At 43.9% G+C, this 13,083-nt stretch overlaps 1 protein-coding gene across 2 annotated transcripts in view; it reads right to left on the bottom strand.

Moving 5' to 3' along the window:
• Positions 1 to 6,668: 6,668 nt before the first annotated feature.
• LOC126526307 (phosphoribosyl pyrophosphate synthase-associated protein 2) overlaps positions 6,669 to 13,083 on the bottom strand; it is a 43,557-nt gene continuing 37,142 nt past the window's right edge. For both annotated transcript variants that reach the window (XM_050174209.3, XM_050174210.3), the window contains 2 exons: positions 12,692 to 12,878; positions 6,669 to 8,607 (listed from right to left, as the gene is read on the bottom strand). In XM_050174209.3, the coding sequence (XP_050030166.1) occupies positions 12,720 to 12,878 (159 nt within the window). In that variant the 3' untranslated portion in view covers positions 6,669 to 8,607; positions 12,692 to 12,719. The remainder of the gene's footprint in view (positions 8,608 to 12,691; positions 12,879 to 13,083) is intronic.

The raw sequence follows: 13,083 nt of genomic DNA, 5'->3' as shown, positions 1-13,083 counted from the left end.
ATTGCTAAGGCACTCTGATGTCTAGATTTTCAATATGTGCAGTCCTGTCTCTACTACAGTCCCTGATGGTCCCACGGAAACATCTGCGATGTTATTTCCAAAGTACATCGCCATAATGCACGAGAGAGCTACGGTCCGGCATGAATGACTTAGCACCAGCGCTGCAGGTGTGAGACAGTTTGTCCAACACAGCGGTCACCAAATGGGGCATCAGTGCCTGCTGCTTCACCTATTTCACCGCTCAGGCAGCCAACATCCGAGCGTAGACAAACTCGACCCCACTCCACAATGCCGGCATGCCTAGGAACAAATGCGTACAATGTGCGCTAAGAAACCTCCTCCATAGTGCCTAGGCAGAGCCATGTATTCATGGAGCAAAAGCCCCGAGATTTCCTCTCTCGTGGCCGTTTTTACTCGCCCCTGTGCACAAACGTCGGGTGATCCCTCAAATGAACGTCACGTGGCTGAGAGTATGCCAGGACAGTTGAGGTCACCAGCTGTTGAGAGAGAATCTCGCTTGTGACAAAGTTTTCGTCTCACACCAACGATCTTGCTATCAGTTCATAGAAATGGCTCATCTTCGAAAATATTTGCTTCTGTGTGCACCTTCTTTTTATTCGTATTTGGGAATGTTCGAGAACGAGTTTTACCATTTTTCTCGAATATATTTTTTTTTTTGCTGTGCATTTTACTAACCCCTCCCTTGTTTTCTTTTAGAATAAAATAAACATTACTCCTTACTATTCAAACTGGATTAAGTTGTCTTTTTTATTTTTTATATTTTAACATGCTTACTAGTGACACCATCGGGCAGCATGGTGTCAGCCCATCTTGACATTAAACAAAGTTCTGTGCCACTCGGGGGATTTCGCAAAAGCACTCGGGGAATTCATAAATGTCAACTTGGCAGACACCTTGTATCCAGAAATGCCAGCCATAGGGGCCCGTGTTCCTTGTCCGATATGTTTCGATACACTGCATCGATAAGAACAGATTGTCCTCCAAGCTCGTGTGCTTCTGGAACTCGTTTTGTAGTTCCCCCAACACCTCTGCACTCGCCACCCATGCCTGCAGTCTGTCCTTTAACTGTATCACCACCCTGTCAACCACTGACGTCATCGCTATGGGATGGTAACTGTTGGCTTTGTCCCCCTTTTCCTTATAGTACATCATGCTCATCCTGCTTAGTCTTTGGCCATCGAGGGCTTTACCGTCCATTATCGTTTTGCTCACTGCCTCTCAATGTTTGCTTAGATTTTGGGCCCAGTGTCTTTATTAACATAAGTGGGATGCCATCGGGTCCTGTTGACGTTCTACTAGGAACCCTCTTCTCTGCCCTTTCCCACTCTCGTTCAAGTGGAGCCCATGCACTAACCGGTCTATCCTAGCCCGATAAAATACTTGCAACGTCTATTTGTTCTTCAAATTTTTATGTCATCATTGTTCTTATATATTCCAATGCTTCATCTTCTTCTAGCCAAACACCGAAAGCTGTATTTATAGACTTCTGATCTAAGCTAATCTTTCACTCAACGAGTTTAGAAAAACAGTTAAAAATTTTTAGAAACATTTATCCTTTTTGTTTACTCCTTTTCATTTCATTTATTATACCCTCAAGACTGCAAGGGTATTACAGAGGGGAGTGGGGTAAAAAAACGAAAAGGTTACAAAATAAAGAATAAAGAAAGGCAGCAAGTGACATGGTAATAGTCTTGTGATGCCCGAAGCGACGGTGTCGATTATGGCCGTGCGAAACTGCGTCGTCTTCAATGGCAGTCATCGCGCCGGGAAGGTGGTTCCATTCTTGACAGGCCCTGGGAACAAAAGACTCGCGACAACTCTAGTGTGACACTCCAAAACTCCAACTTTATGGTAATCAATGCAAGGACATATGTTCTTTGTTTGTTTATTGACAAAACAATGCTCAAGAGCGGTTTGTCTTGGTGCCAAGGCAAAAGGCGGCACTAAAGGCCACCTGACTAGGCCTTTGACACCAGACAACATGCTCAGCAGACATGATCGCAACACGCTTGTAGATATGCAGACATCATATAGATATGAATTCTGCAACTATAAGAGAGCTAAGCAGAAGCATTTGCAACGAGCAGAAAGTGGTGGACATTGCAGAATGGTTTTCATAGAAGTTACGCTCGCCACACAGTTGTAATTGCTTAAGATGAAACGCAAGGCATTATTTTGAACACGTTCGAGAGACTGGGTTAGTGCTTCAGCATGCGGGTTGCAAATTGATGACGCGTATTCCATTTTACTTTTAATTAACATCTTGTACAAAGTTAACTTTAGTGACGACGGAGCGAAAGTATCGACGGATATAACCTAACGTGCGATCACTTTTATTGATAACGCTGTTGATGTGTAAAGACCAGGAAACTGTAGAGGTTAAATGAACACCTAGATATCTGTAAGATGTAACGGCTTGCATGGTAGTAACCTTAAGGCAATAGGTCGGAAGAAGTTCACGGCAGGTTACATGCATAGTTAGGGTGGGTTTAGTTGTATTAAAAACAAGTCGCACCAGTTACAGACAGCGTTTGTCATTTCGCAGGATGTTAGCATCAGCAGTGTCAGAAATTTAATGAAGAATAATGGAATCGTCGGCAAAAAGATTAATGTTAGAAGAAATTTTATGAAGTCATTAATGTTAATTCGAAAGAGGAGAGGGCCTAAAACTGATCCTTAGAGAACGCCAGATTGAACAGGGCTAAATGGAGAGAAGCGGTTATTACATGAAGCCAACTGATCAATTAAGATGAAAGTTCTCTAGCCAAGCAAACAGATTGTGATCAAGATTCAGTTTACTAAGCTTTAAAATAAGTAGTTTGTGACATACCTTGTCGAACGCCTTTGCAAAGTCTATGAAAACAGTTTGCGCATGAACATTCTGAAAACCGTTGGGTCCCCTTTCTTCTAATCAGCTTATTGATCAAATGGGATGCGTCCCTTCTACAGTTTAAGAAGTTATCCCATTTTATTCTAAATCAGCTTCTTGTTCACCCCTCTGTTTAGAATATGTGTTCCCTGGAGGCTTCCCAACATTTCTCTATGGCCTTCTTAACGCCCTCATCCCACCACCACTTGGGTTTATGCTTTCTTTTTCTTTGGGCCTGGCTTGTACCTTTGCAAGCTGTAGCTCAAATAGCCCTGTTAAATTTGCGTATGTCCATTCTGTTTCAGTATCGTCAGAAATTACTTCAATTTGGTTGCTGTCTCCAGTTGCTTTTCAGAGTAAGAAAAAGCTTGATACGATCGTGATTACTATACCTAGACTACTGGAGACATATTCACCTATGTTCATTATCCCTAGCCCATCACACAACTTATGTGACATAGGTGCATAATCTGTTAACTTGAGGCTCTCTACCTCCCACGTTATGTGCCCTTCACACTTCTCAGTGCTGTTACAACTAAGTCATGCCTTTCACACATATTCAGCAGCATGCTGACTGTTAAATCTGTGTACTCGCCCATATCTTCCATGTGCGCATTCATGTTTCATAGTATAATTATCCCACACACTCCTCCAAGCTCATAAATGTCGCCTCAGCACACCGAGAACAGCATGGATAATGACAAGGTTTTCGTCCTACGTGTTGTCCTCCTGGGCTTTGGCCATTGCTTCCACCATGCACTTCCCTGAGTGGGCCTCCACCTTCACCTGCCTGTGTGCCTTCACTCTTGTAAAGATGCCCTCCTCAACCCTCGCTACATTGGAGTGCCCCAACACGAGGACCATTCTTCGCTCAAATCGTTCGCCTCCAGCCTGCGATTGCTGCCCTCCGGTTCACGCTACCTGGCCATCCACCTGCCGTATGCAGCTGCCTCTCCTCCTGCCCCATGTGAAGCCTGCTGCATTACATCACTGTAGCGCTGTGGAGTCTCAAGCTGGCTGCCACCAGCTCCCGTCTGTGCTTCTATGGCCTCTAGGTGTCCCTTCCTGCCTATCCCTTCGTTTTCATTAAATGCCTCTGCCAGAGACTCCACACTATCCTTACTCTCCACCTGACACTGCTCCCAACTGGGATTATGTGCCATTAGCAACTCCACCCGCTCATGCGGGAAAACAGGGGCACGCGAGCTGCGTATGCGTTCAGCTGTGCCGACAGCTATGCACAACCATGGCCGTGCTAGAAAAAAACGCACCAACCTGCACTCCACTTCCTCCCATCGCACCCGTTTCATCGCATTACCACGAGTTCGCTCCCCTCCCCCCTTGGAGGACAGCGCTTATTACCATCATTCTTGGCTGACCTTCACATGCTTTCACTTGCACCCAAAGCATGTAGCGTATGGAGCGCGATAGGCTCTTATTGCACTTGGACCTTGTACAGAATGTGATGCTGCTCCACTTCGGCAGTCACTCATGGCAGCGCAGTACATGATTTGAGAGGTGCATTTCATTTGGCAAGCAGCCGCTTGTAATTGCACAACAATCTGCATCCGTGAGTTTCCTTATTTCCTTGGTATTCCTTTGCGATGGTAATGAAATTTTGCTATGTTGGGAATACCTGTGTAGATATCTTATAATGAGGTTATAAATACATGCCATTCTATAGACCAGTTATAAAAAGTTAATTACTTCGTTATGTTGAGAATTTCATTACATTGCTCTTCGTTATATCAAGGTTTAACAGTATATTCAATTCGAAATGCGAATTTCTGAATCAAGTAGCAGACTACTCAATTCATATTTCAAATATTGAATATTCGCTCATCAATACTCCTTCCTTTGTAGGCAAAGAAATTACAGGGGTGGGACAGCCCAGTCAGTTTGAAGAAAGTTTTGAAGCAAGTAAAACTGCGTTTTGGAGCAGTTTGGAGCAGACAAAACATTTTGGAGCAACTTGGAGCAGACTAAATGTCATTTTGAAGCAGTTTAGAGCAGGCCAATATGAATTTTGCTGGAATAATAAAATATGGCACTGCACTTCGAAACCATGACTAAACACAGAAGCGCGCTTTGTAGCTGTAGCATACTACAATATAGAACAGTGCATTGAGTGGCAGCACGGTGCAAGCATTCCTGTAAAGCTGTAAACATCGGTGCCACTATGATCGAAGTATATATTCCCCTACTGAAGCGCATGACAAAAGTGGAAAATGTTCTCAAATTATGTGGTCCAATCCCCATGGTAAAATGATTTCTGGGTCAGCATATGCCACTGCAGATTCAGAGAAGCAGTCAACCCGGGGCTGGCATAACATAAAACTACTGCAATCTGTTTTTATTGCGATAGCGATTATATGAACACTTCAGGCACATTTCTGCCATTGTCGTCGTCATCATGATGTTCCGTATAAAGTCCAGGGGCGATGACATTGTCAGCACGCGCTGCATGCTTTATGTGCGAGTGAAAGTGTGCGGGGGTGAGCCGACGATGGCAGCTCAATCTTGCGTGTGCAAGGGAGGAAAGCAGGAAAAAAACATGCAGTCTTCCGTCACGTGCCAAGCACTAGGGGGAGGGGTTCTACTTTGGCGGCTGCAGCATATGGCGCAGCCTATCTTGAAAGCGATCTGTGATGGGGACAGTGCCGATAGCTTCCTGTGCGCTATTTTTGCTGCTTAGTTTGAGTTGAAGCCAGGCAGCGTGAAGGTCAATTTGCTTGCTGCTGCTGCTGCACTTCCTCACTCCATAGTTTTTACGAGTTTCCGCATTCATCAAGTGAGATGTGTTTATGCTTGCTTGTGCACGAGTCACATCATACTTGTTTAGTTTGTGAGAGAATGCTTACAAGTTTATACGGCTGATGAAACTACTATCTTTACTTTGCATAGCTATCTACTTATTTTTTATCGCAATCGACGCTTCGCCTATAGGGAAAAACTGCTAGTTTTTATTCCCAATCTGCCATTAGCCCTGTGTGATGGCTAAAATGGCTCAGGCCTGGCCCATATGGGCATAAAAACATTGAAATTGTTTTACGTTATACTGGCCGTGGGGACAGAGACGCCCGCCTGCTGAACCTGCGCCTCCCTAATATCTCGTTTGCATGCAGCGCCCTCAGTCTACTTTGCGTTTTGCGCCACAGCTAGGGATCGCCACGCCACTCGACCGTATTCTAGTACAGCAAGTGGCCACGTGCACGCTGGCCACTTGTCGGAAGCGCCGAAAGGTCCAGTGTTATAAGCGCGAATTTACGAGAAACTGCGCAGAAGGCACCGTCGCGCGGTGTGCAAAATGTGAACTGCTGCACTCTTTTTTGGAAAACGAATCCGCTCGCTGTTTGCGGCCACTCGGAGCACACATGCCGAAGCCGTTCTGGCGCAACCTGGCGCAATTTCGGTCCATTTTCTCCGTTTGGCACAGGAATTTGCGTTTGTATCAAAATGGCACAATTGGCACAGGAGTCCCACCCCTGAAATTACTAAGCAAAAATATACCAATTCAAAATGCTTGTGCATTGTTTTGTTGAAATTCAAGTTTCATACAAGGCATCAACATTGAAACAAATGAAGTGGAGGGAATAAAGCATGCAGCAGGGGACACAAAATTTTGTTAATAAATTACAGGGTTTGCACAGTACCCTTAAAATTGGCCCTCGACATTATTAAAGACCTCTCCTATTAAATAAAACCATTCATGCACAACTTAAAACTGTTTTATGGTCACTTTTTTGTCTGTGAGCCTTTTCAAGGAAAATGAAGGCAATTAGTGAATAGTATTCATTTATTCACAATAAGACAGCTGCCAACTGCCTACAGGTGCTTTCCCACACCACAAAATGAAAGGTTGGACATCAATAGAAGCTTAGTTGTCAAAACATGTCTAAACAAAGAACCACTGACTACAAGGTCTATACACTTTTGACTATGCATCAATACCAGAACGAACAACACTAAAGCCATGCACAAGTCCAGTAAAAAAAATATACTGGCCCCACATCATTTCAGTTTCAAACACAGGATTCTGAAGCATTGAAGCAGCTCAAAGTAAGAATGCTGCCTAACCAAAATGTTCCTGTTGACCACATTCTGACAGCTCAAGTGTTTGGCTGTGTGGTTACAGAAGCATACGGTACCAAATCATCTGACCAGCTTCTTGGGATAAGAACGACATTTTACAAGCAATGTATACACCTTTTATCAAAACATACTGGTACGGTGTGCACAGAAATTACCACTGCACTCAAGTACAGTGCTGAATGTGGACAAGAGAAAGAACTCTCCGTAAATAGCACATTGTAAAGCAGGCAAAACTTTTCCAAAACACAAAGTTGGCCACAATATCTAAATCCCACACTCTGTGTTTCTCGTAGATAAAAGTGTGGCAACACTACTAAAATGCAAAGGTGCTGGATATTTTGTTTACCTCGATGTTGTGCATAAAACTAAGCACTCAAATGCCTTGCATGCTTTGGAAATTATACTGTCTTGTATAGTGCAGATATAAATAGACAATATTAATGAAATAACTTGGCATGCCCACAATGCAATGTGTTTTATGGTTGGAATGTTGAAAGCAGCACAGAACAACTCTTACCGAAGGGTAGAGAAACGGACAAGACAAGCCCTGCACCAACAACTTAAGTTTACAGAAGTAGCACACTGCACAGACTATGCAAAAATGAGAAATTGTGAGATGCATCATCCAGCCTCAGTTTGCAAAGCTCTGTTATGATTCTGACTTCCTTGATCATTACATGCTGCTTCAATTAACTTCAGCTGTTAATGCAGTGCTTGTCTTTTGTTTCTCTGCCCCCCTGTCTGCGTTATCTCGTGCTCCTTTAAACATTCCAGTTATGAATATGTACCAACTCGCCAAACTTTCAGTGCTTTTGATACAAGTTTTACAGACAGAGCAAGTACTGCCACTGAAGAATGCATGCATTAGAACACAAGTGACATCTGAAGTTCAAACAACCTTTTGCAGAACAAATTATTTAGATATCTTGAATGTGTGCCCATACCCATAACTGTTTGTCAGGTTTAAGAAAAATGTAAGGTACCATCTTTGTGAAATTGCCATCGTCAAAAACCTTTCTGCAGTTCGGACAGCAGCTGAAGAACACAGCAACCACGCTGGTTAAGGATAGTCCCAAGAATGTAAAAAAAAAAGTTGGAGTTTTTAACAGTTGGTTAACAGTAACTTAAAGCATTTATATGTGTCTGAGCCATTGAACTGATGCAACTTTCAAAATAAGTACAATAGGAGGAAGAATGGCTCCGAACTTTAGCAAAGAATTTGGCAGCTTTGAGCTGATCAGCAGCACCCACATTATGCATTTGTGACGTCTTCCATCACGGCACATGATGCAATACTGCTTTGACAAGCAATGGTGAGATCACATCACTTCTGGCTGCTCTGCGTTGAAAGCGCTGTGCACATTTCACAGCTGAACGCAAAGTTGAAGATGTCACTTACATCACCAGGAAGCACAATAAAAAAAATCGGAACATAATTTTGACAAACGAAATAAGATGTGACGAAAGAAATAAGGCATAAAAATACAAAAGAGTAACTACTTCTTGGACAAACTTCTTCTCGTACTGTTGAAGCTGGGCTTTACAAACAGTAGTGTTGAATCGGGAGATAGTTCGTGGAATCCACCCAATGTGAGCGCTGAAGTCTTCTGCACCAGGTATGTGGCCTGAAAAGTATCCAAAGCAGTTGCACTCAGAGATATACACACTTATTCATTGGATAAGCCAAAGAATATGTTGAATGCATTAGTAAGAAGGATAAGAATGCAGAAGACACCACAGATTACACTTGCCATTATCCCCTCCAGCTTCAACCTTGCTATACAGAACAAGTGCCGACATGCATACATTGTCCGTCTAACCACTGTTACAAAGTTACTCCTCAGTGCAAGACCTGCCTACATGTATCCCAAAGTTCCAGAGTGTTGTTGCAGATATTATAGTGAAATAGTGTTATCTAATCAGATTGTGTGTACAATTCGAATGGTGGTGTTCATTTTCAAACATACGTAAGCACCAGCTGGAATGTGTGATGAGTCATGTATAAATAGCTGGCGCACTTGACCTGTAGATCAGATTTCAGCTACTGATGACTGTGCTCATTGCTACCACCGTGCTTTGTGTATAGGCTTTCTTGTTATGCACGAGTTTGCCCAATAAAAAGTTGCTAACTATTGCTTTTTGGCAGTTATGTGCATCACGCTCACTACAATGTTACATCAGGTGGAGGTGCTCCTTCGTTGTGCACCAGAGACCACATGCAAGTCAAAGACACGATGACAATGCTAATGTTACCACGAACCAACGAGCTAGCTGCAGGCTACAAGGACTTTTGCCGGTGTACAGATTCCTAGATGAGAGTTACAATGAGAGCTACAGTGTTGGCATCAGCAATCGTGTTGCGACAACCTAGGGTGCCAAGGACCGTTCGTGGATCATCAATTGGAGACCCAGACAGCTGGCTGGGAAATTACAACAGAATCGTTACAGCCTGGGGTTCTTTAATGTGCACCCGTAGCATCGTACACAAGCGTTTTCGTATTCCACTCCCATTAGAACAACAATCCAGCTAGCGAACCACGATGGCGGACGAATAATTCAATGAGTTCCTTCTGTCCCACTAAGGCGGAATAATGGAAGTGGACTACACCAACCATTACAAATGAAAAAAGGAACAAAAACATCCTTTCAAACCTAAGCAACTCTTGTGGCTTACATAAAAGCCTGCAAATCACGGGCAATCAAGGCACACAAGAAATGTAAGGGAGAGGTTTTTTAAGTGCCTGTCAACAAACCGCAAGTACTGAGCAGGCAGAAGGAATGAATAAAAGACAATGGGTGACATTACAGGGTTCAGTTTTCAATCTCGTGCAGTGCATAGCATCTTGGTAACAAACAAGTCTCGTGAACACTCGCAGCCGCAGGATTGGCGACAGCTTGCAATAAAATATGCCACGGCATTTGCTTCACCTAAACACATTGCCTCACGGATGGGAGCAATCACCAGGGTGTTGTGCAGCATCACGAGCATGCTCTAACAAAGCGTGCCAACTTGTGTCGGACTGTTTTGGACTCGTCAATGGCTATCAAGACGATGGCCTTCGTGGTTCCCGAAATCAACAAAACTGAAGTTGTACTGCTGCCATATGGCAAATTTAATGATCCAGTTGCTTCAATAATCTGATGACAGGCATGTGTGCGACCACCATCACTAGTGACAATTCTGCATTCTTGAATGCAAGCAGTTTGGAATAATTTAAATGTCTAAACAACATGTTCTTATTGCTGCAGATTGCTTTTAACGGAAACAATGATTGAAATAATACTCAAATAATTGTTGCACCTACAAATTTTCTCAAGGATGGTAGGATGTGCATCAGTGCTCCGACTACAAGGAGGCCTTGAGATACAGAATTCTTGCTGCGATGTGGGACCTGTGCTGTTACTTCCACAAGAAAGTAAGTACACTTTACTAAGTAAATAATATGTTGGCATTATATTTCTGCAACTGCAGTCACATCCGCTTATAACGAACTTGATAGTTTCGTGAAAAGTGGTCATTGTATCAGTAGTTCGTTATATTTGGACTCGGCCTTCACAATGCACCAAAATTAACGACACTGTAGCTAGCGTCAGCAGTTACGATTTGACACCACCTTGGCCAGAAAATAGGATTTTCAGTACCTTCGTTTTTGTTGCCGCCACTTTGCATCTAATTACAAGTTCCCATTAAAAATGTAATCTAAAGCGAAATGGGCATTGTAGACCCTTCAAAATCGTGCCCACAGCCAGTTCCTACCACCTGCTATTTCTAGACGATGAGTGTATTAGCCGCAATTTTTTCATCAAGAGTGTGATATATTTTGCTATCAGCATGACGAGTGGATTCTCTATATGATAGTGAAGTGTTCTAGTTGACAGGAGGCGGAAACTACTCCGGCATGCCGGCACCTTGCAGAAGACTTGCCATTACAGCTGCAGCATTGGCCACACGCGCTCCGAGAGCCGCGAAGTTACGTTTTTAAATGTCGCTTCGGCCGAAAAAGTGAGAAGCTTGAAAGGTAGAACGCCACTGCGAGCCATTATTAGCAATAACGTAAACAAAGCATCAACAAACTGTAACCACCGACTCTTTGCAACCTTGTGCGGCAGCACCGCGTCATGCCACATTCCCCAATTAATTTTTTTACATGCTAGCGTAAACACTGCTGGCAAGGGTGTTCATCCTCATTGCGCGAAGGCCTTTGAGATGTGCAGACTTGACATCTACTGACTCGATGGGTCTTGAAAATGTGTGCATTAGCCGAATATCAAATTATCAAAGGTATCAAGAAAAAGGTAAACAAATGCTTACTATATAGGCACACCTTCATTTACTGAATGAATAGGCAAATCCAGGTTGTATTAGGAATTAAAGCAGTGTGGAAGCTGCAATTCTCGTCATCTCGTGACTGAGCAGCGAAGGCCTCGCGACTTCTTTCCCAGTGCGACCGCGGCTTCATCCGAGACACGCTTTTCACTACTGCGCGTGCATCCCGATTATTTTTTTTTGCCAATGAGCTGGTCAACAGCAAATCGTCCGTCCATGACGATTTAGCTGGCGGTCTTTATCCTTGACAGCATCCGCCAAGTCTATCACATTGCACATGCAACCACTGCATTGAGTCGAAAGGAAACTACAGTTTGCTGCCATGGCTGCTGACCAAGCCGCAGCCGCTACCAACACAATCATGGACTGCAACCACGCAGTTTTGAAGACACGTGGCCAACACGCACACCGAATCAAAACGAAACTACTGTTAGATGCAACCTGTGCGGATGAAACCGCAGTCACTATCGAAGCGATCATGGACGGCAACCACGCGGTTCTGAAGGCGCGCGGCGGACGCCGTGTTATGCACTGCGGTAAATGCAAGAATAAAGGCTATAAAGGCAGGAACTGGCACGAAGCGTTCCGACATTTATTCCGATTGCATACGCTGGTGCCACTTTTGCTTTCTTGTGGTGGTGCTCCGCACTCGCCAAGCTCAGAGAGTTGTCCAAATTAACCGATGTGCGGCCAAATATATCAGAATTAACGAGTTTGATTCTACTAAATAAAGCATATGCCTGCCAGGACCATATGCATGGACTGGCAGGCCATATGCCTGCCAGTCCAAATTATCAGATTTTCTGATTTAATGAGTGTTCAATTAAAAAGGTTTTTTTTCATCAGCACCTACTTCGCGGTTGTGTCGAGAGACTGGCAGGGTTAGTAGTATTCTAGAAAAATCACGTTCAGTGACACTATCACTTTCTTGTGATGTAGTACATGGATCGTTAGATGGTTCGAGCTGTATAGCACAAGCAGATAATCAGCTCAACTGGTTTCGCTCAGCCAGCTAACGAGCGCACACTGAAAGCAATATTCTAAAAGTGACCTTTACGACCAAAAGGATCAAGGTCTCCACATGCTTTACTCTCTGCCTGCCACTATGTAGCAGTTGCATTTCTACATTCAGCTCTGAATTCTTTAATCTGCTAAGATTAGAAAGCTAGTTATAATCTGTTAGAAAAATTTATAGTCCACCACAAGTGCTGTTATATGCTAAAATAATTCATGATTTGATAGAAAGACCACTTGTGCATTAGGTATGCCCTTGCTGCTAAACAAGACTAAGGTGCAGTAGATCTTGCAGAAAATCCTATAAAAATGAAGGAACACCGGGAATGAATCACCTGAGAACAAGGTGATTCACACACACAACCCACCATCTAAAAACCAGGCTCCTAGGTGTGCTCAGTCCTCGAGTGTGACGTTTCGGAAGAGGTAGGACATGGACTCCTTGTGGTGGATGCGCCGGATGGCCTCGGACAGGAGCACACTAATGTCCACCGTCTTGATCTTGTGGCATTGCATCTTCTGCACTTCGTGCGGAACCGTGTTGGTCACCACCACCTGTACAGGAGGGTGCATACCGCCAATAAGTGGGACTGCTCTGTATTGTCAAAGTGTCTGTTATATCGTGCATATTACTCAGTACGACAGCAATGGAGGCATTACTCATTCTCTGCCTTTCTTCCATCCTCTTCTTCCTCCCTTTTGGGCAGCTCCAAGCATGTGCCTTCTCATGGCGCTGCGATAGGCAGCGCCATGAGAAGGC

Source organism: Dermacentor andersoni, chromosome 8 (genome assembly GCF_023375885.2).
Source record: "Dermacentor andersoni chromosome 8, qqDerAnde1_hic_scaffold, whole genome shotgun sequence".
Classification (NCBI taxonomy): Eukaryota; Metazoa; Arthropoda; class Arachnida; order Ixodida; family Ixodidae; genus Dermacentor; species Dermacentor andersoni.
This window is presented reverse-complemented; position numbering and strand designations above follow the sequence as displayed.